This window comes from Rhinopithecus roxellana, chromosome 10, assembly GCF_007565055.1.
Source record: "Rhinopithecus roxellana isolate Shanxi Qingling chromosome 10, ASM756505v1, whole genome shotgun sequence".
NCBI classification, from domain to species: Eukaryota; Metazoa; Chordata; class Mammalia; order Primates; family Cercopithecidae; genus Rhinopithecus; species Rhinopithecus roxellana.
In genome coordinates, this window is record NC_044558.1 from 102,654,924 (window position 1) to 102,681,006 (window position 26,083).

The 26,083-nt window shown below is 61.8% G+C and overlaps 1 protein-coding gene across 23 annotated transcripts in view; it reads right to left on the reverse strand.

Annotated features, from left to right (window-relative positions):
- Positions 1-26,083, reverse strand: part of FBRSL1 (fibrosin like 1) — a 93,809-nt gene that overhangs the window by 37,241 nt on the left and 30,485 nt on the right. For 13 of the 23 annotated variants that reach the window (XM_030938440.1, XM_030938444.1, XM_030938441.1 and 10 more), the window contains 3 exons: positions 19,851-19,940; positions 17,592-17,627; positions 21-146 (listed from right to left, as the gene is read on the reverse strand). The exons of 2 other annotated variants lie outside the window; for them this stretch is intronic. In XM_030938440.1, the coding sequence (XP_030794300.1) occupies positions 21-146; positions 17,592-17,627; positions 19,851-19,940 (252 nt within the window). The remainder of the gene's footprint in view (positions 1-20; positions 147-17,591; positions 17,628-19,850; positions 19,941-26,083) is intronic. 8 more of the 23 variants (XM_030938443.1, XM_030938458.1, XM_030938451.1 and 5 more) reach the window with 4 other exon arrangements.

A 26,083-nucleotide genomic window follows, 5' to 3' on the forward strand; every position in this document is an offset into this window, starting at 1 on the left:
GGATCCCCCCAGTGCCCGACCTTCTGCCTGGTCTCCAGGGCCCATCTCGCAGGGCCAGAGTCAGCAGGGGAGGGCAGGGCCATCAGCCGAGCCCAGGAGGAAGACGCTGGGCTTACCTTGTCGTCCGGGCCGCTCTCGCTGTCGCACTGCAGGAACAGAGAGACAGAAGTGAGTCAGAGCCACACCAACTGGTGTCACCCGCTCGGGGCATGGTAGCAGCCAGGCTGCAGGGGCACGGGGTGGGGGGGCGGCCCTGGCTGCTGCCAGGAGAGGGAGGTGCCAGCAGGCCCAGGTGGTCGGGGTGGTTAGGAGGAACCTGGGCCAGGGCCCGGCGCTGCACCAGAAAGACCTGGATCACAGCCCGCCGGGTGGGATGGACAATGGGGCACAGCCAGGCCGGCCAACTCACCAGCGGTGGGGACAAGACCGGCCCGGCAGCCTGAGAGGAGCCCTCACTGGTCAGACCCTCAAAGCAGGGCGGCCATGAAGACCCCCATCCCAGGCCAGCCAGAGCCTTCCTCACACCAGGAAGGAGGGCAGCCTCTGGCCCAGGACAGCCCCGCTGTCCCCAGTGACCCCCCGACGGGATCGATGGCACCACATGGGCTGGGAGATCCAGGCACCCCAGCTCCTCATGGTGGGCAGAGCCTGGGAGCCTCTGGGGTCAGGACAGCCGGGGGCTGAGGAGGGGCTGGCAGCACACAGAGGGCCACAGCCACTCAGGGTTAGACACTGGATGCCAGCGCCGTCTGTCAGCTTGGCTGGTTAGGGTGGGGGTGTGACAATCCTGAAAAAAAATCCGCTTTCCATTTTCAGTGAGCAGAGCTTTACCAAGAACACACTGACTGCAGTGTCCCCTAAAAGAATCAAGAGAAAAAATCCCTTCTTGGCAACTGCAATTATGAGGTATTCACGTCGAATGAACGACATGCTGGAAAATAAACTCCCAGTGTATGGAGGGTGGCGAGTGCCAGCCGGACATGTGGGCGGTGCCCTCCTGTGTGGAGCCCCCTGGATTAATGCAGGTTCGAACGCATGGCCGCCCTCCATGTCCAGCCACAGCTGCAGAGCTTTTGGTGACGGAGTTCACGGCACGGTGTGAAACGCGCTTTACAGACACTCTGCAGCCAGAAAGGGCTGCTCCCAGCGCATGACAAGTCACACTCCAGGTGACTCCTACTGGTGGGACCCCGGCTGGGACCCCTGGGGAAGCTGGGCAGCTGGGGTGGGCCTGTGGAGGGGGGTCTCCTGAGGCTGACAGGCTGTCTGTCCTGGCTGTGCACTGCCCTGGTGGGCTGGGCCAAGATCCCCGCGGTGCGTGTTCCTTCCCACACGGAGGAAGGTGTGAGCCACTTCTGGCTACACAGCTGTGGCCAAGCCCTCTCCTAGGGTCCCTCCTGGTGTGGCCTTTCAGCCATGGCCAAGCCCTCTCCTAGGGTCCCCCTTGGTCTGGCCTTTAGGATGAGAGGCAGAGGAGAAGGGCCTCAGTCCCACCCGCACCTGCCCAGCAGGGCCCACCACACAAGTACTGAGGGCTCCAAGTCAGAACCAGGCCCGCCCCGCCCCAGAGGCCGCAGGTGCAGAGCTTGCCAAGGGCTGGGCACAGGACCCCGACATGCGGACCAGCTTTGCTGGTGGCCCTGGGCCCCTGGAGGCCTCCATCTCCCCTGCTGTGATATGGGCGGGCCTTGGTGTCTGCAGAGGAAAGTATGAAATGGAACTGCCCAGGCTCAGCCAGGAACAAAGGAAGCAAAGACTAGGACGTGGGGCAGGGGAGGGCCCAGACCAGGCACACAAGCTCCTGCAGGGAGCGCAGGGGAGGGGAGGAACATGCCGGAACATGCCAGAACACGCCAGGGCTGAGAGGGCCAGAAGAGGGCAAAGCAGGAGCCGAGATTGTGCCGAGGGTGCCCTCTGCACACGGGGAGCCTGGGGAGGACAGAGAGGGAGTGCGCCCTGGAGGCAGGTCAGGAGGCAGCCCCTCCAGCATCTGGAGCCTATGGGGGCATCAGGTGCCCTCTGCCCTCACAGTGGGACTTCTGGGGACCCCCAGGAAGGCCTCTCCCTGCTTAATTTGCGCTGCAGAGCCTTCGACTGGGAAACGGCAATCCCACCACTGGCGGGTTCCGGCCAATCAGGCCTTGAGAGCAGCTTGACACTTGGGGCCACACGGGTGCACCCATGGCCTAGGGGCCACCTGCCCAGTCCGGCCTCTGCTCTTGTCCCTGCATCCAGATCCCTGCTTGAGCCTGGGTTGGCCCTGAGACCCATGGGCTGGAGCTAGCAGCTCCCACAAGCCCAGAGCTAGTTACAGATCTCCCCATGGGTTTCAGGTCTGTGACTGGACCCAGCCAGGCTGACCGCACAGGCGAGGGTTTAATGTATCCAACAGCAAGGAGGCAGTAAGGGGTGCTTTCCAGCAAGCGCATGAATCCTCTAATTAACCAAACAGCACGGCACTGTCAGACAGCGCAGGCGGGGCTGAATTAATTCATGTTATTAAGTCCTACTGAATTAATATTTAACTGCAGTGGAGTCGGCATGGAATGAGGCAATTATTCAGGGCAAGGAGGAAAAGGAGAGAGACACATCTGTCTCTTGGGAGCTGCCTGAGTAAGGCGACCTTTCACGGGGCTGGGGCTGGGGCTGGGCTCAGTGGCCCAGGGAACATCACCCTGTGTGGGTTTGGGATAGGCAGGAATGCCTGGGAGCAGAGGACAGACCTCAGGCCCCGAAGGGACATGCTGGGCATGGTCAGGAGGCCAAGACTCAGGCTCCAAAGAAGACGCCGGCTCCGTGCTTCACTGCCCCACGCTGGGCGAGGCCTTGAGCTCTCTGTGTCTCAGTTTACGCTTCTGTAAATAGGAACAACTTACAGGGTTCTCCCTTACAGCTCATAGGGTTATTGTGTGGCTGAAGTAAGTGAATATGTGCAAAGCACTAAGGCAGTGCTTGATATATAGTCAGTACATTACACACATATGACGGTATCATCACCACCATCATCATCTTCATTGCCATCACCATTACCCTCATCACCACCATCACCACCATCCTCACCATCACCAACACCACCATCCTCACCATCACCATTGCCACCATCACCATCCTCACCATCACCATCACTACCACCATTGTCACAACTATCACCATCACCACTGTCATCACCATCTTCACACCACCACCATCACCATCCTCATTACCACCACCATTATCACTGTCGTCATCGTGTCACCATCCTCGACAGCACTACCATCACAATTATCTTCACCACCATCACCACGATCACCATCATTACCATCACATCATCCTCACTACCATCTTCACCACAGTCACCATCACATCACCCTCATCCTCATTACCATCATTGTTACCATCGTCACCATCATTGTCACCATCCTCACTGTCACCATCATCACCGTCACTATCCTCACCATCGTCACCGTCCTCACCATCGTCACCATCACCACCGTCACCATCACCACCATCATCGTCACCATCACCACCGTCACCATCACCACAATCATCGTCACCATCATCACCATCATCGTCTGCCCACAAAGCCAAGACCGAGAAGATGCCATCTACCCTGGAGTAGGTGAAGTCTTAGTCTGGGAGTTTTAGAGTCTCTCGGCCCTGGCAGTGTTCATGGTTGTCTATGATCCTGACGGCCAAGGCTGGAAAGCTGAGCCCTCCTGCAGCCACAAGGAGACCCTGACATCAAGTCTTTCCTTCTCTACTTGTCCTGAGCTCCAACGGCAGCCAGCAGGCAGCAGCTCCCTGTACCATGGTCTGCCAGCCTACAAGGCCCCTCTGAGTCTGTCTGGCCTCACCATCCAATAATGGCCCTCGAAACCACTTGTCAGTGCTTGTTCTCTCCACCCATGCCCTCAGTCACTCCGGTTTTAAACCGCACCAAGGCTCGGGGCCCCTAGACTATTTAAACCTGGGTGCCTGGGATGGGAAGTAGCAGTCAGGTGATTCTGGTGAGTGGCCATGGGGACAGCCTCTGCCTCCGAAACACTGGGCTCCCTTCCTTCCTCCTGCCCAGGGCTCTGGCCCTCACGCCTAAGGTGTGGGGTGGCCAGAGGGAGGCACCTGCCAGGGGTTCCAGACCACTCAGCAGCGAGGATCAGAGGCCAGGCATGAGCCAGGGCTCCCCACCCTAAGCCCACAGCTCAGCTCCCCCAGGCCCTGGGCAGCTCTATGTGCCCCACCTCCATCCCGAGCTGGGTGTGAGAGCTGTGGTGGGACTCGGAAGCTCCAGCACCTGTTTCTTCCTCCATGACAGTGGGTTCCCCGACCACCCCAGGGGCTACTGCGTGTCACCATATTCACAGATGTGGCTGTGAGGTGGGGATGCCTAGCACCTCCAGGCTCCATTAGCGGCCTTCCCAGACCCTCACCCGTGGGTGGACAACAGCCTCGAGACATGGCTTTTAATTAGCGGCCTTCCCAGATCCTCACCTGTAGGTGGACAACGGCCTTGAGACGTGACTTTTAAAGCCATGAACTGGTTTGGTTTGGCCTGATTTGTTTTTTAAAAATTGGCTGCCAACATTTGAACACCTGGAGACTTCTCAGGAGCACCAACGGCTGCTTCCTGCTGAAAACAGGAAACTGCATCCCCGCATGCCAGCTCCCTGTGGGCTCCTGACACCTCCCCCAGCTTCTGGGCCCCAGCCCTAGGGTGTCAAATGCTGGGCACAGCCCAGAGTTAACGTGCACCCTGGAGCCCGGTCTGGGCCGGTCCTGGCCCCACTGCTTCGTGGAACCCGGTCTGGGCGGGTCCTGGCCCCACTGCTTCGTGGACACTGGACACCGTGGCAGAGGCTTCTTCACTTCTCCAAGCCTCAGTTTCCTCATCTGCAGAGAAAGTGGCACCTTCGTGGGGCTTCTGAGTTGGAGGAGGCAACATGCGTGGCAGGCTCGGGACAGCAGCCATTGGCGTCCAGGCTTCATAAATGGGAGCTGCCATCAGTGTCATCTTCACTGTCACTGTCACCACCACTGCCACCAACCTCTCCCCCTTTCCCCATCCCTCAGAGGCATCTGAGCCCACCCCACAGCCGGGCACGGGCCCTGCCAGTTGGCAGTGCACTGTTGCTACCCGAAGAGCCTGGAGGGAGCTTGTCCCCCATCACCCGGGCCTCCCTGCACGCCTTCCAGACCCTGGGCGGCTATGGGCTGGGGTCGGGGCTGCCTGTCAGCCCTGCACACGGGGAGACACCAATCAGCACGGCTATTAAGCAGCAAAGAACGCCTTCCCTTCTCAGCACAAGCGTTAATTACGGCTTCGCTGCACTCAGGGGCTGTCTGATTCCACTGCTCAAACAAAGGCATGAAAAATTCATGAGCAGGGACCCTGCGTTGAGGTTGCCGCTCCCAGGGGTCCCTTGGTCTCTGGACCCTGACCAGGCAGGATGGGGAGGAGACAGGAGACAGAGGGGCCAAGGGGCTGTCCTGGGGAGGGTCTGGGCCGTGCACTGGAGGAAGGTACTGGAAACACTGCCAGCCTATGCTTCCACCTCCCCAGCTTCCCATCCAGGCGAGCTGCCTGGGCCCGGTGGGTGGGAGAGAGGCTGAGGCAGGGCCAGGGCTGCTCCAGCAGGGCCAGTGAGGGCCGGGTTTCTGCCCCGAGGCACTGCATGAAGGTTCCTGAACACAACTACCTGGGGCAGGGGGCCCTGACCCCTCCTCACCAGCAGAAAAAATGCCCCCACAACATGGGCGCCTGCACCGACCCGAGGTGCCTCGAACGGTGGCAAGGCGTGGGCGGGACGGAGTGGAAAGGCCTGCCCTGAGTGTCGAGTGAGAGGCCAAGCTGCTGGGAATGCTGGTGCAGAAGCCCCACCTGGCTGAGTGTGTGCGGCCCGAGTGTGCACACGTGTCCTCCATGGGGCCCTGTTAAGCCGTGTGTGCACACCCAGGTACCCAGGGACATGAGCATCTGCTGTGTGCACGTGTGCCATGGTGCATCCTACGTGTGCCAGTTCCCAACCTCCCCCTGTACCATCTGGTCATCCTGCCCTTGGTGGCTTCTGCCCTCAGTGTCCTGCCACGTGTCCCAATGTCTGTATGTGGCACGTGGGCGCCTCAGGACCTGCCATGGAGCCGCATGCCACTGAGTGGGGAAAAGGGCCACCTGTGCCGCCTGTGCTGGGCCCTTGTGGGGCAGGTGGCGGCTCAGCTGCTTGACCTATACTGTCTGAACCTGCAGCCTGGAAACTCCAGCTCCATGGATGGCTCGGGGCAGTCGGGGGAGCAGCTCTGGAAGGGATGGGGCAGGAGCATGAGTGGCTGTGGGCCCCATGCCCTGCCCTGTGGGACCCCATCTTCCCAGATGGCAGTGCCAAGGGGCCCGCCTTCATTTGGGCTGCATACCCGGGCGGGATACGGAATGTATTTCAATCAAGTGATTTGGCTGAAATAAGGGGCAGGGGCTGCTGTGGTGCCGGTGGCCCCCAGGGCTGGGAGCAGCTGGGAAGGTTTCGAGTCGAGCTTCACACTGTGTGAAATGTCTCATGATTGGAAAGGTCATCTCAGCCCCTTTCGGCTGCCTCAGTCCCGTGAATCCGCACCCCTCCACCATGCAGGCTCAGCCCGGGCTCCCCTTCCCTTCCCCTCCACAGGCAGAACTGGGCTGCCTGGCGGCGGGGGGGGGTGGCCAGGTGGGGGCCACACGTGCACTCACCCCACGCAGCCGGGCAGCTATCCCCGGGGAGGGGGGGGTGCATGACCACCGGGGGGCTGCTGGCCCCTTGTAGGCAGGGGGTTACGGGTGTGGGTACTAGAGCCTGGAGCCGCAGGGCCCAACTCTGGCACTTGAGGGTGAGGTGCCTTTGGCCTCCCACAGTTCTGGCATGGAATGGGATGGGTGGGGCCCATTGAGTGGATTTGCTCCTGACGTGCCTCGGGGTAGGGGTGTGGTGTGGGGCTGTGCCCCCAGGGTCACAGCAGTATCAGCCCATTTCATAGGTAAGGAAGTAGAGGTTCAGAGGAAAAGCACTTTCTTCAGCTGCATGGTCACTCAGCAAGGGCCTGGAGCTGAGCCCAGGACTCAGAGCTGGGGATCTGGGCTTGTGGGGCCATAGGTGTGAGGCCGGGAGCCCTCCTGACATCGGGGAGTGGCCCCCCCAGGTGAGGCAGGTACAGCGAACAGTGGGCTTGCCCTGGAGCCTGGTTCCAGGTGCTGATGTGGTGAGCCCAGAGCAGGCACCACATACACCGCAGGTGGCTTGGAAGCCCACAGGATGGCCAGCAGGGACAATGTGTGGTACGCGGGTCACGGGGCGTGTGGAGCCCACTGAGAGGGGATGTCTGGCCTCCATTCTGGCAGGGTTGGGTGCAGGAGACAGTGTGGGGCTGGGCTCTGCTGCTGCACCAGGCCAGACGGAGGTGTGCCAGGGACCAGAGTGGGTAGGTGGCCAGGACCAGCTGGGCACACTCTCAGGGTGACCCACAGGGAATGGGGCCCAAGGCCAAGGGAAGGCAGCACCTGGCAGGAGGGACCTGGGGTCAACTGAGAGAGGGCTGGGGGGCAGGACTAGGTGGGTGGGGCTGGAAGGCATAACTGGGTGGGTGGGGGAATGGGGCTGGGAGACTGGACTGGGTGGGCATGAGGCTGGAGGGCAGGACTGGGTGGGCCGGAGCATGGGGCTGGGGCTTCCTGGCCCACCTGACAGCCAGCTTTTCCCTCCCTGACCTTGATCCTGGCACAGACGCCTCCCGCCCATCCCCCAGGCCTTTCTTCTCTGGAGACTGGAAGAGCGGGTGCCTGGAAGGAGCTGCCGTGGGGTCCAAGGGGTGGGGGGTGGGGGCTGGGCAATGTGTGGGGATGTGGCTCATACTGGGCTCACTCGCAAGTTGCCACGGACCCACCTGCTGCCCGGTGGGGACACTGAGGACCGAGTGCATGGGAGCCACCAGGGTGCAGCCTGGGGGTGGTGCTGGGTGGGTTCTGAGTCCTGAATCCAGGCTCTGAATCTGTGGCAGAAGCCTCGGAGGCCACGCTCACCCTCTGCTCAGGGCCCTGCCGCACTGAGGCCCACCAGAGTTCCTCTCACTGTCCTGGGAGGTGGAGGTACCCTTGCACCTGGTTACACAAAATAATCGGGCGGCGGGTCCTGAAAAATGCCATGCTTGCTTACTCAGCAAATTCAGCTTTTATGAGTGTTTAGGCTTCAAAGCACTAATTACCCAATTAATGGGCAATTAACAAGCAATCAAGTCACTGCAGCCAACAGCCACAGCCTCCAGGAGCTGCAGGTGAGGCCCTGGAGCACACACGCCAGAGCTGGACTTGCCTGGGCACCCTCCCCACAGCGCCGAGGCCCCATGGGCTGTGCGCCCGCCTGTGACGGTGCCTTCCGGTTGGGGCTCAAGCCCTCAGGAAAGGCTGTGCCATGCGGCGGCCCCGTGGCCATCACTACCAGGGAAAGCTCTGGGCTCTGCGGCGCCCACTGGAGGTCCCCACTTAGTGCACCCAGCACGGACCGCACTTGCCTCAGGCCCTGCAGGACTCGGGCAGCCCTCCACCTCCAGTCCAGGCCCGTGAAGAGACAGCTGGGGATGGGAAAGGGGAGCGGTGGGGCTGTGGGGCTGGCACCCCTGCCTCTGGCCCCAGGATCTCCGGAGGCATTTCTGAACTCTCCCTGAGAGCTGCCAAGGGAGACCACCTGAGGGGCCTGGTGAGCCACGCGTCAGCAAGAATGTGGGGCTGGAGCCCTGGTTAGGAGGAGAGACAGCTGGAGAACGCACCCTCCCAGGCCCCTTCCGTCTTAGGACCTCCTGTGAATCAAACTAACTCCCTCTCAGGCCTGCCCCGAGGGACTCAGCCCAGCCACAGCGAAGCTCACTCTGACCAGGGATCTGGGTGAGCCCGTTCCCCCAATGTTCTTCCCTGAGTCCTGGCCAGTCTGGCTCCTCCTGGCACTCAGGGCTCTGTGGCCCCTCCCCTGAGCTCTCCGTGCAGTGGCAGCCCTGCCCCTCCACATGAGTTCGGCCAGCCCCTGCTCAGGGCCCTGATCCCACCCAGGGGGGATCTCCGATCGGCTGCTTGCTGATCCACGGTCTTGTCTGTTGAGAACACGGATCCTGTTCCCGAGGGTCGACAGGGTCCACTCAGCTGGAGACATGGCAGGCACACACATGAGCAGCCTGGGCTCCGAAGTCCGCACTGCCCGCAGCCCCACGCTGTGCTTGGAGGGGACAAAACTGTCCTCGCAGGGGCTCCCAACTGTCACAAAGATTGGGGCACTAGGTGCTGGGGCCAGTCCCCGAGGGAGCACTGCCCAGCCCCAGTGCAATTCCAGAACATTCCGCCAGACATTGCAGTACTAGAAACCTGCTTAGCACCACCTGAGCCTTGGACCTAAATGCTCTAAAATGCACAAAATCACCTTTAATTTTCTCAAGTCGCGACTGCCACAAATGGAAAATCTGGACTGGCATTTGCTCTGTGACACCCTGGGACGCGGATGGGGAAAGCGTCCACATCAGCCACCTCCAGGCTCAGCCCGACTCACACACCGGACATGCTGGACCGGCATTCGCGCTGTGATACCCTGGGATGCGGGCTGGGGAGGGCCCACCACAGCCACCTCCGGGCTTGGCCCGACTCACACACTGGACAGGAACCGTCTCACTCAGAACAGCTTTCCATTCTCCACCCGAGTGCCACTCTTCCCATTAAGTACGTGTCCCTGGCCACACGCTCTGTGGGCTTCACACCCACAGCAGAGGGCACCCACCACATGACAGGGTGGCCATGCAGCACATCCCTAACCCTCAGCCCTCATGTCCTGTCGAGCATGGCCACCTGGAGCCCCTGTGCTCTAGCCTTCCAGCTGTCTCCACATAGCAAGGGGGTTCCTGGCGACAAGAGCTGGCCACCAGCCGCTTCCACTCCACCCCACCCCACACCAGCCTGAAGACCCTGGCACGCCACCAGAGCCCCTGGCCTCACCATGATCGTTACCACACAGGCACATGCACAACACGATCATATGTACAGATGTGCAAAGACACCATTACATACACACATGTGCACAGCCACATACATTTTTATGTACACACGTGCACTGACATGCAGTTATGCATGCATGTACACTTATATGTACACATAGGCCCATAATACACTTTCACATACACATGTGCACTCACACACACCGTCACATACACATGGCACTCACACTGTCACGTACACATGGCACACACACCTTCATGTACACGTGCACTCACATTGTCATGTACATATGCACTCACACACACCATCATGTACACATGGCACACACTGTCATGTACACCTGCACTCACAGACACCATCATGTACACATGGCACACCTTCATGTACACGTGCACTCACACACACCATGCACACGTGCACTCACACCATCATGTACACATGGCACACAGTCATGTACATGTGCACTCACACCATGTACACATATCCACACACATGTACACACATGTGCACTGCCATGTACACATGCACTCACCCACAGTCATGTACACATGTGCACTCACACCATCATGGACATATGTGCACTCACACTGTCATGGACACACGTGCACTCACACCATCATGTAACATGCACTCACACACACCATCATGGACACACGTGCACTCACACTGTCATGGACACACGTGCACACACGCAGGACTCCTAACCCCTGGCCCCACAAACCTCCCCTCTGGGTCTCTGCCCAGCTGCTTCTCTGGGGGTTCCTGCACCCCCTGGGCCTAGCGTGCCTGGGACACCCACGGCCTCAGCCTCACTTTCCCGTGCACCTCCTGCTCTCTGATACTGGCTGCACTTGCTCCTGTTCCTCATCTGGCTGGGAGAGCTGGGATCTGGCAGCCACTGCCCCACATACCTGCGGATCAGCTCTGCTCACCTCTTCACACCCAACCAGTACTGTCAGGGGGCCAGGCTGCAGCCTCCATCCTGCCTCAGAGGCCTCAGTGGGGCTTCCTTCCGTCTCTCCCTCTACGTCCCCACAGTGGACGGAGTGTGGGTCTCAAATCCACTCTCCTTTTTCTCATTAGCGTCCCTCCCAGCACAGCCCTGGCTGGACCGGAATAATTAACAAGCCTGTGTCAGGGAATGAATAAAAGATGGCCCCCCGGCCCCGAGCACGTGGCTGACCTTTCTTGGAGCCGATCGTATTAATATATTCTCGTGTTGTCAGGCTCAAAGTGCTAACTGCCTCATGAATTATTTATCAACACAAAAAGTCTTAACCAGAAACAGTGTTAACATTAATTCCTAACCCCCGTGTCACAGCAGCCCAGCCTGTTCCCATAATTGGATTTCAGCTTGACGGACACTCTGGACTCCAGCCTGACCCTCTCCAGCAGGGCTGTGCACCGCCACCTTCACTGTCTGTGCCGCCCTCCTTGGTCGGGCACCTCCCTGCCCCGTAGGGCTGTCCTGCCTGGTAGACGGCTGTGGTCCCCGTTCCTGGGAGTGCTGCAGGGAGCTGTGGGCGAGGTGAAGGGCGGCACTTATGAGGCCCCCCCCAGGCCAGGGTCCAACCCCTCCCCTGGAACCTGGCCTGGGCTGGGGGGCTCTGACCTGCGGGGCTCTGACCTGCAGAATGTGCTGGAATGGTGCCGCCAGCCTGGCTGAGGCTCTGGGAGGGGTGGCCACAGCTGCCTGGGCCTTGAGCCACCGAGGCCCAGAAGCCGGGCACATAAGCAAAGCCACCCTGAACCCTCCACCCAGCCCAGCCACCAGCCATCGTCCCCGGGAGACCCCAGTGAGCGCAGTGCAGCACAGAGGAGCCAGCCGGGCTGAGCCTCGCTCAATTCTGACCCACGAAACAGGAAGATAAAAGAGCACATGCCGGCCGCGGGGAGTGAGCCCTGCATGGGCACAGGGAGGCGGCAAGGTGAAAAGGGTGGACAGGGAGGGGACCAAATCCATTGGCCCCATCTGGACCCTGCCCTGGCAGAGGGTGAGACAGGTGCAGCTGACGCCTGGGCCTCGGCTTCCGCATCTGCAGACGGAGGTGAGGCCTCTTCATGGACGTCACCTGTTTGCAATCAAATACTGCAGGTGGAGAAGTCCGATGATCTATATGCCATGGAGATGAAGGTGTTCTCACACGCAGACACTCCCTTCACCTCGGGCCCGACAATGTACGCCCTCCCACAGCCCACAGAGGCCAGGCCCCGAGTGGGGGTGGATGGCAGAACGGCCACCTCCCAGGACCCCAAGTCCCTGCTGCCCACATGCCAACCTCCCAGAGCTGAGTGGTGGTGCCTGGGCTGCTGGAACAAGCCCGGCCTGGACCCTGCCCCTCTCAGCACTGGGTGGGTCAGCCCCTCTGTCACTTAGCCTGGGGTGTTGGGGAACAGTGGCGCTATCTGCACAGCCTCCCATCCTCCACGACCCAGCTCCCTCGCACCCCTCCCTGTTTCCTCCAGCAGCTGCGCCCGCCCGTCTCAGGTCCCGCACACACAGGCTTGCCCCTACCCAGACGCCCTGGCCTGCCCCTTCTGAGACACTGCCCCGACCCCGGCCCACCTTCCTTCCCAGCTGGCAGCTGCTGCTCTCTTTACCGACTGGCTCCTCTCCCCACTGGAACGGCAGCTGCCTGAGGGCAGGGACCCTGTGTGACGTGCCCGGCACAGAGACCAGCCCAGAGTCAGGCTGTGCTGAGGCCACTGCCCTCGGGCACACGATCACCGTGGCATGGACGGACAGATGGGTGGCAGATGGGGACAGGTGGTGGGTAAATGCATGGATGTGGGTGCGTGAAGATGAACAAATGGGTGGGCAGATGGGCATGGGCTGTGGCCACCACGGGTGAGGACATGGCTCAGCCCCCACCTCTGCGGTCCCCACACAGCAGCCAGCCTGAAAGACCCTCCTACGCTCCGAGGTTGGGAGGAGACTGTGGCTCTCTGACTCCAGGGAGAGACTGATGTGTTTTTATTGCTTTTGTACAAATTATGGCTGCTCAGAAGAGGCCCAAGGAGCCACGTAGTGAGTGTCATAAACCTGCCTCGTAAAGACAGTGCCTGTATCGGGCCTGGTGCAGAGCGAGGGCGACACGGCCTGGGCGGCTGGTGGCATCTGCAGTGTCCCACCTGGCTGGGTCTCTGCCCCTCCCGCCCACCTCCAGCCTCCCTGTCCCAGGCCTGCCCCCAAGCACACGGTGGGCTCCCTCCTCAGGGGCCTCAGAGCCTCCTACCGGCCCCGCTGTTCAAACCTGCACCTGCTTCAGTCGGCCTGGCTCCTCCTCCCACCCACTTCCAGACCTTCCTGTCCCCGTCCCCGCCGACCTGGCCCCCCTTCCCACCCTTCTGCGCTGTGCTTAACAACCCAACTGGGGCAGCACCTCCCTGGCTTCCCTTACCAGGGTCTTTCCCATCTTTCCCCCGACGTGCATGCCCTGGCCATGGCTACGCTCCGCACACAGGGGCTAGAGGGGAGGCAAGGGGACCGATTTCTCCACACCTCAGTTTGTGCAGGGCGGGTGTCTATGACCCTGATGGACGGCCTTGCCATTGGGACAGGAAGGGTCTGGGGGGCTGTGGCCAAGTGGGCGCTACTGGGGGCAGAGGAGGGTGTGTGGGCAGAGCCACACAGGTGGCTCTTCTTGGCGGGCACAAGGGGCCGGGCAGCCGCATGGAGGACAATCCTGGGCAGGCGGGGCTGAGTGGTGAGGGAGGTCTGAGGGTCTCAGCTCCCAGTCACTGAGGTGGGTGCCCATGGGTGGCCCCATCGGCCTCTCTGGGCCTGCGACCCTGTCTAGAGAACGGGATGATCTGGTAACTAAATGCCGCGTGCAGGGTGAGATGGGTCCCTGAGGCCTGGGCCTCACCATGGGCTGTTACCTCTACCCTGCAGCTCATCTGGCCCCTCACCCTGGCCCCTGTACGCCCCCTGCTGGCCACGGGCCCTTCCAGAACATTCTGTGCTCCGGTGTGGGAGGGCAAGCCAGGCTCCTGTGCCGGCAGGAATGGCTCCAACCCCAGCAGGCTCTTGTGGATCCTCATTCTAACGAATCTGCCAGCCCCTGCCACGCTGCCCCTGCCACGCTGCCATCAGTCACCACATCCTCGGGTGGAAGCAGCTTGACCTTACAGTGCTGACGGTGGCCGAGGAGGCCAAACCACACACTCGGGGCAGCAGCTGCTGAGGATGAGCAATAGCTGGGGCTTTGCTGGCCACCGATGTGGACAAAATTACACCACTTTCAGGATGGTTCATAAAACCAGACCAGGTGAAGAATGCCCGTGCCGCTCAGCAACATGGGAGGCTGCCGGCCTGGCTGTGGCTCCTCATTATGCTGGAGGCCCTAGTCACAGATAGGCAGGCAGCAAGGGGTGCACACGTGAGCAACACATAACGCCTCATCCACAACACGCAACGCCACATGCACAACACACTGCCACATGAGCAACACAACGCCAAGTAGTTCACAACACACACCACGTGCACAACACACGCCAAATTCACAACACACAATGCCACATACACAACACACGCCAAGTTCACAACACACAACGCCAAGTTCGCAACACGCAGCGCCACGTGCACAACACGCAAACACACACAGGTCACACGCGTGGGTGCGTGCGCGCGCACACACACGCAGAGGCCCAGAAAGGAACCCATGACACTGCTCGACAAGGCAACACACAGCCCCACACAGCGCACCACACGGGGGTACCGCGGACACGCGGTGCACACGGGCACATGCGCACTTGCATGCACACACACGCACATGCACACACGCCCACACACATATGGCAGCCCCAGCCTAGGGAGCACCCCAGGAGTCTGAGGGCCTCAGGGAAGTACCGAACCCCCACTAGTGGGTCCCAGGCTCCAGCACAATCCAGACCCTCAGCCAGGCCCCCTGCCTGCTCCTGGGTCCTGCCTGTCCTGCTCCTGGGCACGTGTCCCGTGGGGCTGGTTCTGGGTCCTCCGCCCCAGGGGTTGTGGGGCCGGTTCTGGGTCCTCTGCCCCTGAGGTGGTCTGGCCTCCACCTGCCTCCAGTCCTCAGTGCCGGGGAAGAGCACTTCCGAGGAGGCCGGGCACCTCCCTGCTGTCTGCCTGGAGCCTGGGCTCTCCCCTGTACCCCCCCACACACACTGGACACAAGGGGTCCCCAGGGCTGACAGCGTGGGCGACTGAGGGCTACACTGGACCAGGGCCCCGGGTGCACACCTGCACATGGCAGGGCCCACCTGTACGCACCAGGGTCTGAAACACACGTCTGTGTGCGCCGGGGCCCAGGGCACACACACAGGACCGTCTGCAGCCCTCAGGGTCCTCCCGGGCTCCTGTGGCTTGGAGGGGAACCCCATCCCTGTGCAGCAGGCCGGCTCCTCCCCTGACTTCCCCCTCCCCCCACCCCACCATCTGTCACTTCTGTGCCTCGGCTGTGGGGGTTAAGCTGCAAGCAGCTGGCAAGTTAATGATGGGCTTTCTCAGGAAACACAGAGAGTGCTCTGGAGAGAAGACCTGAATAACGAATGGAGACTAAGAAGCAGAAGGGCACCCAGTGGCTCAGGGCAGAGAGGCCCAGGTGCCCTGGGGGCCTCAGACCAGCTGGGGTGGCCATGGGAGGTGACTATGTGCACACCTCACCAGTAACCGGGGCAGAGCCCACCTTCCAGAACTTAAGACCCAGCCCTCCCCCTGGCCCACAGTAAGCCGGCAGGAGCCCTGCCCGGCACTCGGAGATGTCACCAACACTCAACAGTCTGGCACCTACGCAGGGGCCGCAGCCCTCCTCCTGCCCATGGAGTCTGCATCAGGGCACCCCACTTGGCCCAGGTGCTTCCCAGCAGCCAGGGCCAGGTGGCTTTAGCCCATTTCCACACTCTGACCCCAAACATGCACACCAGGAGCCGGCCTGTCAGGATATGGCTGATGGCCTGCCCAGTACACCGCCCAGAGAAGGGTGGGGGAGTGTCATCACACTCATGACGATGGCTGTCAGGACAACCACAGCCACCTCTGAGGGGCTGTCCCCCGCGCTCAGACGACAACAGCAAGACTGCCCAAGGCCCGCCGACACCCCACGCAGCACAGGAGGAAGAAAAGCCCCAGGAAGAAGCCCCTTGGGCGGGCGGATGCTCCAGGAACCACTGCCCAGATGTGAGCTCCGGCCGCCCCAGGTCAACGGCTCATGGACTCTGGGCCAAACCAGGTGAGAGGCCAAAGGCAGAACCCGGGGTGGCAGAGCCGAGCCCAGGGTGGCAGAGCTGAGCCCAGGGCTTTACACAGACCCTCAGGTGAAAGGGCAGCCTCAGGGGAGCTGGAGTGAGGGTGCAAAGGGCCCAGCTGAGCCCCTGCTTGACTGAACCCAGTCAAGTGGGCGATTCCTGCCCATGATCCTGGGTCCAGGGATCATGGGGTCCACTCCTGGCCTGTGGCCGCGCCGCCCATGCCACCCCCTCACCGCCTCCTGCTCTGCCACCAGCAGAAGCTGTGGGACAGAGACAGTGGGGGGCTGCCACACCAGTCCGCATCCCCTCTGGCCTGGCCACACTGGGTCACTGATGGTTAATTACACACCCTATGAAAAGCTGCTGTGGTTTAGTGAGGGAGCCTCTTCGGCCTGGAAATTGCGGGGGCTGCAGGGACAGGGCGGGCGGAGTCCAGGCCCCCACCCTCCCACGAGCCAAGCAGGCCGTCAATCTGTAGAAATGGCTTTTATGGAGCTCTGGGTTTTACGATGTCATTAATGTCCTTCCTGACACTTGAGGGAAAATGAAACCCAGTCATAAGGAGGGCAGGGACAGCGGTGATGGGAGTCGGGGAGATGGGGCTGGGCCTCCAGGTCTGGGGGGCAGGGGTCGGCGCCTGGCCTCCCAGGCCATTCCCACAGTAAGTCCAGGCACATGTGCAAGGAGACCTCCGCCGTGCCATGTGCACCCATGGGGAGGCACGGCACACCGAAACACACCCACTCCCCCGGGCAGACACCCACCCCCCCGGGCACATACCCACTCCCCCCCGGGCACACACCTGCAACCCCCTGGGCACACACCTGTCATGAAGGCTGCACACGGGTCTCCTTCCCCCTGCCCGCCATGGGGTGCTGGCTCCCTGGGTGTTGCCCTGCAGTGCCCAACCTGGACCGAGTCCTCTCTGTCCAGGCTGAGGCAGGTGCCGGTTGGGGCATTGGAGGCGGCTGCTGACACCACGGGCACCTCCCACACCAAATGTCCCAGGCCCCCAATAGGACCCCAGGAAGCAGCCCGGCCATGGTCCCGCGGATCCCAGCAGCCTTAGCCGCCGCTGGGGTCTGTGCAGGCTGACCACTCCGAGGCTCCTGGCAGGGCCACAGCCACAGGGCCAGCCCGTCCCCCTGGGGCAGCATGTCAGCCTGGGGGCCTCTGGCAAACCGTGAGCAGGACACTCCCCCGATCTTCACTCTGGAGCTTGTCCACTCCCCACCAGCCCCACGTGCCTGAGGCCAGAACCAGTCTGGGGCTTCAGAGGGAAAGCGGGCACAAGACGGGTGAGCTAAGTTGTGGGGCCTCCAGACAGGTGAGGTGGGGGCCCGGTCCCAAGGCCCCAAGGGGACAAAGATGGTTGTGGGGGTGCTGGGGGACTTACAGAGTAGCCTCTCCCTGAGACCGCCTGCGCAGAGCTCTGCAGGAAGGAAGAGGGGACAGTCAGTGAGGCTGCGGCTCTGACCCAAACTCCTAGGGACACACCCGGCCACCTGCCCCGCAGCCCCACAGCCCATAACCCGGCTGAGCACCTCTCCCGGGTGGGGACAGGTCCAGATGCCCAGGCCCAGGACCGCCAGTGAGATGTCCTCACAGGCAGGGGCCACGAGGACTGAGGCCACGGGGAGGAGGACAGAGCTCGGCGTCATGGGGGCGTCATGGTGGGGTCCTCCCCAGGGGCTTTTGTCCTCCTGGCCCAGCCAGTCTGAGGCTCCCCTGCAGCAGCTCTGGGATCCAAACCCGAGGAGGCTCCCACAGGGATGCCCTTGGCTAGCTCCCTGTCCCCAAGAGGGCAGGCCCCACCAGAAACGCTCCTCAGAGGAGGCAGGAAGACCTGGGGGAGGCTGGCCCAGGGCCCCAGCTTCTGCTGACCTCCCTCCGTGCCCACCCACCAGAGGGGTCCACAGTTGCAGGACTTTGGGGAGGGTGCCCTGGCTAGTCATGGAAGGCTTCCTGGAGGAGGTGCCAGATGGAGCCCTCAAAGGAGGGCTCACCACAGGGGCCTGACAGGTGGGGGCGGGGGTCGGGGCTGGCGGATGGCAGCTGGGAGCCCCTCAGACATCAGGGAACACTCTGGTCTGCAGGGGCTGCTGGGGTCCCCCATACTCTTGGTGGGGATCCCTCTGGTCTGCAGGGGCTGCTGGGGGCCCCCTATACCCTTGGATCCCTCTGGCTTGAGTGGGTGTTGTGAGGTCTTCAGGACAGAGGTGTGGATCACACCAGCTACACACTCGGACCACCAGGGCCTCCCCCAGCCGGAGTGGGGGGCAAGCAGACTCAGGGTTGCTGTAGTGGATGGGGTGGGTCACTGAGCCGGGCAGGGTGGGGCTCATGGAGAGGGTCCAGAACAGCCTGGGGAGCAGGGGGCAGATGCAAAGATCCAACACTCCGAGGGGCAGGGCAGAGGAAGAAAAGGGGGGCTATGGGGCCAGCTGAGAGCAGCCCCCCACTCTCCCTAATCAATCCAAGACCCCCACTGCAGAGTCGGGGAGGACACCCCCTCCCCCTTCCCCAGACAGACCCTTGCCAGGGCCAGGTCAGCTCCTAAAGAGCCCCAGGGTGTCAGGGGACAGAGCCCAAGGCCCTGGGTCCCGATGGCCCCACCCGTCAGCTCCCGGCTGTCAGAGGGGTGGGGGGCCTTTGTCGCCCCGAGTTTGAGCCTCAGTCCCAGCTGCTGCGTTGTGCCCAGAATGTGACTTCATTCATCAGGGGCTGGCAATCAGAGGACGAACCAGGGCAGCAGCGACCCCAGGTAATTCCCAGTCTATTTTCCTAACTTGTGGCAACAAGATGGGGAGACGGGAAGTGAGGCCTTCATTTAAGTGATAATGAGATGCCTCAGGTTCCATTCATCAGAACTCCCCCCACTGCCCACCCCACACATCCTGCAGGAGCTGGGGAAAAGGTGTCAATGGCCTCCGGCCTCTTCCCGCCCCGGCCCGATGCTCCCACTGCCGCGCGCTCAGGGTCCAGCCCTGTCACTGGCCAAATCCAGCATGAGAGCCTAAGTGTGGGGGGTCCCGGCCCCCCGGTGACCTGGGGCCCAGGGGCCTCTCTCAGGGACACCAAAGGCGTGTCCTGACCCAGGTCAGCGTGTGCCTCTGCCTGGCACGGGCATGTCGGGAGCCTGGGACGCTCGGCCCAGACCTGATCAGGGTGAAAGAAGCACCTTCCGCTGACGTTTAACAAACCCCGGCCCCTGCTGCCTCCACACTCCGCCTGTCTCCCGCCCCAGCCCATGAGGCAGGTGGGTGTCCCCAGCAGCAGGGCAGGACCCACGGCAGCCCAGGCGTCCCCAGTGGCAGCCCAGGGGTGCCCATCTCGAGGCTCGGCCGCCATCCGCCTGCCCTCCACCCCCAGGGCCAGTGGTGCAGGCGCAGTGTCCAATGCAGGCTGAACGTTTTGGGCTCTGGGCTCCTGCTAGCTCGCTCACATTTCTTCATTTAAATCTCTCCTAATGGGGAAAGTCCTAATGAGTAAAAAATCATGCTTTAATGAAGGCAAAATGCTAACTGCTAAGACAAAGCCTTCATGGGAAACCGGGCCCTAACCAGCGGCTTCCTGGATGCCCTTGTGCAGGACACAGCGGGCAGGCGGCCCAGACTCAGGGAGCCTCCGGGCGCAAGCAGCTGTGGGTACTCACATCACTGAGCGGGTCCCGGGAGCTGGTGGCTTCGAGGACGCTGTCGTCGTCACTGTCCCGGTCGCCCCCTTTGGACACGGTGACCTTCATCTGGGACAGAGAGAGACACTGTCTCAGGCAAACACCCACCTCACCATGTCCGCATCGGGGCCCGCTAGCTAGGGCTACGTGCCTGCTCCTGGCACCCTGGCCCCAGGTGCCCCGACAGCCACTGCGCGCTCTGGGATGTGACGTGCTGTGGTGGGCCGGGTCCTGGTCTGGGGGCGGGAGCAGCAGCAGTACGGAGCTCTGCAGAGCCAGGAATGCCATCCCGGCTGACGGCTCACACACAGATAACACACTCTACCAGGATGGGGAGGACCTACCCAGGACCCACCGGCTCAGTGACATGAGAACCGCCATGTGCTCGGAGCCGCCCCTTCCACAAGCCGCTGACTCTGAAGACATCCTGGGGGTGCTGGGGACCACAGGTGGGGCCTTCTCCCACACCCTGGGCTCTTCTCAGCCTCAACGGCCAAGCCGCCCCCTGGCTGGTTAGCACTACCCCATCTGGCTGTACAGGGCTATGACCTCCAGGCCAAGCCTCAGTACCACCCACTGTCCCTTGGCTGTGCCCACTCCACCTCCTTCGGTCGGCACCATCTCGGGGCAAGCAGCAAGGTGGTAGTGGGACCTGCCTGTCCCTGGCCGTGTGCCCTTGGGCCACTGCTCAGCCTCCCCATGCCTCAATTTCATCACCTGCAGAAGGGAGTGCCCACACTCACTACCCACCGCCACCACCTCTGACACCAGCCAGCATGGGCGCCGCTGCATGCCAGGGCCTGGCCCAGGCGCTTTGCACGCACTCACATGTTTGCTCACACAGTGGCCCCGAGTAGAAACTATTTTCCTTTACGTTTCACGGATGAGCAAACAGACGTGCAGACAGGTTAAGTGGCCACACAGGGACCAGACCCAGAGCCCTGCACGTATTTAATTTTCCTACTTAGAAATAATTTCAAGCCTGCACAACGCTGAGGGAAGTGAGAGGCCAGAGCTCCTGCTGGCCGGCACCCAGCAGGGATGCCCCTGCACAGCCAGCTCCACAGGAGCCTCCCGTGGAGGCCCAGCACTCTCTCTCTCTGGCCACCTTGGATCTAGAACAATTCTGCACCTTGTGGCGACATGCCCCAGCACGTCTGGGCCCCCAGGCCTCGCATCCCAGGGCCCCCAGTGAGGCCCTTTACATTGAGTCATCCTAGGCAGGAGTGCGCCCCAGCCAGGGAAAACCTGTCCCAGGACTGGCTGGTGTGGCTCGCTACAGCCATGAGCCTGGCTCCCCGCTGACCTCGGGCTCAGCCAGAGCCCGCTCCGTGCACCTCCTGCAGCAACAGGCCTCCGGGGTCCCGCACCCCTTTCCCTGTGTGGCTGACAGGGTGCACACAAGGCAGACAGTGCCAGTACGAATTAAGGGATGTCACCCAGGCCCCTGAGGTCCAATGCCCCGCGCCCATGAGGTCCATCAAGCCGCCGCACAGTAGCAGGAACCCGCACTGGAGGAGGCCCCGGCTGGGCGGGGGACGCAGCCCCCGAGCATTCTGAGCCTACTGGGCAGGTGCTGGGGGCAGGGTGGTGGGCTAGTGATCTGCTTAGCTGCACAGTAGCCCTCACAGACCCTGGCCAGGCTGCCCGGCTCTTCCCTACACTGTGGCCTTGGGCAAGGGACTGGCCTCCCCCAGCCTCAGTTTCAGCGTCTGTAACTGTAACATTCCGGAATCCTGGCAGGGCCCCTTGGTGCAATGAGGTTTAGGTGGTGGCATGGCCAGTGCAGCGGATCCTGGGGCCGGCACCTTCCAGGCCACCAGGTGTCACTGTTGTCACCAGCTGGACTCTCACGACCCCCCCTTTCTCACCCCTGGAGCTGGCACCGCGGTCTCAGTCGGGCAGCCCTGCCCGCTGCATCCCACACGTGCTGCCCTGCTGGGGCCGTCAAGGGTTCCGTCCACCTCCACAGGGAGCCAAGGGTCCCACTCCTAGTGGTTCTCAAAGTGGGGTCCTGGAAATGCAGCATCACCGTCCCCAGAGGCTGTCAGGAATGAGTTTCCAGGCCCGCTCCAGGAACCATGTGTCACCGGCCCCCCGGGGAGTCTGACCATTGGCAACGGCCCCATGAGCCCTGCACTCACTTCTAGGGAGAGCGGTTCAGGGCAGGACCTGGCAGCAACAGGAAAGGCTGCCACAGGGCTGCTGAGTACAGTGGTGCAGGCTGCTCACTGCCCAAGGACACCCAGCCGGTGGGAGGGGAGGCGGGGCTAAGATACACCCACACAGCAGAGCTGAGGAGTAGGGCACCTCTCCACACCTCACACCCACACAAACGCCACCTCCGGTCTTCACCCCCACGCCACAGAGGAGCTCAGCAGGCTGCCCTGCGTGTGCTCCTCCCACACCTGGAGGCCCGAGAGGTGGCCAGGCAGGTCGTGGTGTGGGGTCTCTTCCCCTTTCTCGGGTGGCCAGTTTTAGCTCTGAAAGTCCCAAGTCTCGAAAAACCCTGTAGAACTGGGAACCTGTGTCCTGGACACAGGGCACGGCTGGTCACCCCACTCTGTCCCCAGGCAGGACCCCAAACAGCCAAGGTGCCTGCCCTCAGTCCAGCCGCTTCTCAGTGCTGCCCACCAGCCACGCCAGGGGCCAGGGAGGCCACACGTCCACTCCCAGCAGGAGCTGGAGAGACAAGATCACAGTCCCTGAATGACATGTCCATGTCTGGGGCCAGAGGGTGCCCCTTTTGCCCTGGAGGGTAGGCAGGAGCTACTGCACCTGTGCCCACCCCAGCCTTGAAGTCTGCCCACCTATCTGTCCACTCGTCCAACCAACACCTGTGGAGCCCCGACGAGTCAGGTACCGCTCTGGGCAGTTAGCAGAGCAGACCCAAGCCCCTGCCCTCCCAGAGTGACAAAGGAGCAACCGTTCCTGGTGCACACAGAAGGTAGTTCCATCTGCCAGGTGGCAGGTGCTGGGGGACAGGCAGCGCAGGCCGGGTAGGGCCCCGGACACAGTTCACTGATGGCGCCAATAGCCCAGCAGGCCCAGCACACACACTGCAGCCCCAAGTTGCCCTCCTCACGGTGCGCCCTGCTGCCCCACTGAGCCTGTGCTTCCTGGGGTAGGGGAGGAAGGCTGAGTCTGTCCAGTTATGTCAGCAGGTGGGGCGTGCGGCAGGAGCAGGGTGCGAGGAACAGCTCCCTGTGGGCCAGCGTGGAGCGCCTGTCAGTTTCTGCAACTTTAGTACCCAAACCACAGCTGATGGAAGCCACTAACAGTTTAACAGCCGGCTTCAAATTTCCTGAACCCTCAGCAACCTGCTCCTGCAAGCTGCACTCCACTGGGCAGCCACAGACCAGCTGCTGGTGGGGCCAGGACCGTGTCCCAAGAGCACTGGGGCCCTGAGGGTTCTGGTAGTAACCACAGGAACATGGTGGCTCCAGGCATAGAGAGCTCCTCCCCCAGGGTCTCCTCCCCTCACCAACCCCCTCCCTCCACACCGTCCCCCAGCTCCAGGCTGCACGTCCAAAAATCACTGCCTCTGGGTTGGCCACAGACACGTGGTTCCACTGGGAGGCTCAGGCTCAGTCAGGGGCTCAGGTGCGGCCTGGCCTGTCCGGAACTAGTGCCCTTGAGCTGTCCTGTTGCTGGGAAGGGGCCAGAGAGACAGGAGCCAGCAGAGGTCCCATCATGAAGCAGCCAGGAAACCCTCTGGGGCACAGAGAGACCCACGCAGACCCACAGGTACTGGCAGGCACACACACCGCCCCAGGCTGAGGGGATGCACCGGCCGCATACACGCACCCACACTAACCCCTCTCCACCACGGCAGTCACACTGGCCCTGTACAGACTGTGCCCCATGCACATGGCTCACTGATTCATCGCCCCACCTACTCCCCAGACCCGCCCCAAGGCTCTGAGCACACACTGTCCTGCGTAGGCCCCGCCCAAAGTGGAGCACCCAAGAGGCCCCACACCAGCCCCCGTGTCCCTGTGTACAGACTGAGCAGAAGGTGTCCTCCCTGGGAACGTGCAATGGTCAAGGCAAATGTGCGCACCACATACGGCACAGCAGGAATGGCAGCCTTGGAGTGGTGCAGTGCACCACTCCAACAGCTACACTCTGCAGCCCTGGTGAGCCTCACACCAATCGGATCACACCCAGGGGACTCTCACACCCCATCCCACGGTGTCACATTCAGACTAGGGCTATCCTACAGGCGCATGATCTCAGACTGGCCGGCCACGATGCCTCCAGCCTCTGCACCCGCAGGCCTGGGAGGGAGGGTGGGAGTCAGGGGCTGCCAGGGCTGCTGTTCTAATGTAGACCCTGGAGAACCCTGAGAAGGGGCCTGTGGCTTCCTCAGACCTGCCAGGCCAAGGGCAGGCCCCCTGGGAGATGGGGCAGAGGTCAGGCCCCCACACCCCCTAGCTGGGCTGGGCCACAGTTCCAGCAGGAGACGGGAACGTGACGCCCCTGCAGAAATGGAGCACAGATATGCAGAGGCGGAGCTGCCACCATCCCGTGTCCTAGTGGAAATGTGTGTGGACCCAGCATACCCCTGCCCCAGCCCCGCAGCCTGTGCTCCCTCCTCCTTGCAGTCCCTGCTTCCTCCTAAGGAGCTGAGCCCCTTAGAACAAGGCTCCTGGCCTGGTGCAAACAGTGCTCCCTTGGGGAGCTTTGAGGACTCCGGGCCTCCCCCAGGGACTGGACGTCATGGGTCTGGACTTGAGACTTTCCAAGTTCCCCACCCGCCAAGGTTGGGAAGCCTCAGGGGACCGCAGTGGGTGTCCCGCTCCCTGGCTCAGGGCAGGGCAGGGCAGAGCAAAGAGGGTGTGGCTGCTATCGTCCACAACGCTCCATTTCCCCACCTCCCACAGTCCCTACCAGCTCCCAGCTGGTCCTGGTTTTCTGTGTTTTATGAGCCCCCAAAGCCGTCCCTGAATCCTGAGAGCAGGTGCCTGGCACAACTGTGGGTGGGTGGTACCTCTCTCTGCTGCCTTCGCTCCCAACAGGACAGCCCCGGATCCCTCACAGCGTCTCTAGGCCTTGTTGAGCTATGAATGACGACTATGGGCCCCTCGTATTTGGCAAGGGAAGAGCCCGACTCTGGGGCCCCTCCGTCCTGAATCTGCCTGGGCCACAGGTGACTTGCAGGCAGACGCTACGCCCTGTCCTGCCCTCGGCCCTACCACAGGCCCCTGCCGCTGCCTCCTCGGGGCTGGGCTCACGTTCCTGGTCGGGAGGAGCTGATGCTGCACCCACAGCACGTGACACCAGCGACTGCATCCTGCTCTGTTTTGTGGACTGGTGTCCCCACCCTCGGGTGCTCAGAGGGCAGGGGCTTTGTGGCGGTCACTGGTGCTGCTCCAGAACTTGTACTCCCAAGGTGATCCTGATGGGGAAAGGAAGTGACCCAGTTCTGGGGTCAACCTGAGCAGGGGCTGCCTCAGGAAAATTGCCATCTGCAGAGAAAGAGATGGGAGAGCCCTGGGGAGCATCCCAGACAGCAGAAGCAGTCAGGGAAAGGGAGCTCTCCCACAGCTGCTGGGAGGGTGTGCTGGAGAGGTATAAGGAGGGCTGTGTACCTGCTGGTGGGGGCACTGGAAAGGGGGGCCCAACTTCCTCACCACTCATCCATGCTACCTGCATAGCCTCTGGGCTCTCTTCCACACATACTCAACCTACAACCCTCAGACTGGAGGAATAGCCACTTTTTTTTTTTTTTTTTTTAAGACAGAGTCTTGCTCTATCACCAGGCTGGAGTGCAGCGGTGAGATCTCGGCTCACTGCAACCTCTGCCTCCTGGGTTCAAGCGATTCTCTGCCTCAGCCTCTCTACTAGCTGGGATTACAGGCACTCGCCACCACACCCGGCTAAGTTTTGTATTTTTAGTAGAGATGGGGTTTCACCATCTTGGCCAGACTGGTCTTGAACTCCTGACTTCGTGATCCACTTGCCTCGACCTCCCAAAGTGCTGGGATTACAGGTGTAAGCCACCGTGCCCAGCTAGGGGTAGCCACTTCTTAGCACCCACAGCTCGAAGCTCAGGCTGGAGTCACACTGAGCTGAGGGCAGCACCTACTGGTGAGGTCTGGCACTGCAGCCCAGCTGTATGAGACTGCATAGACTATGGGAAGAACGACTCTCAGAGTTGGGAGTAGGGAGTCAGAAGCTCCAGAATGAGGGACACTCTGTTGTCTGTC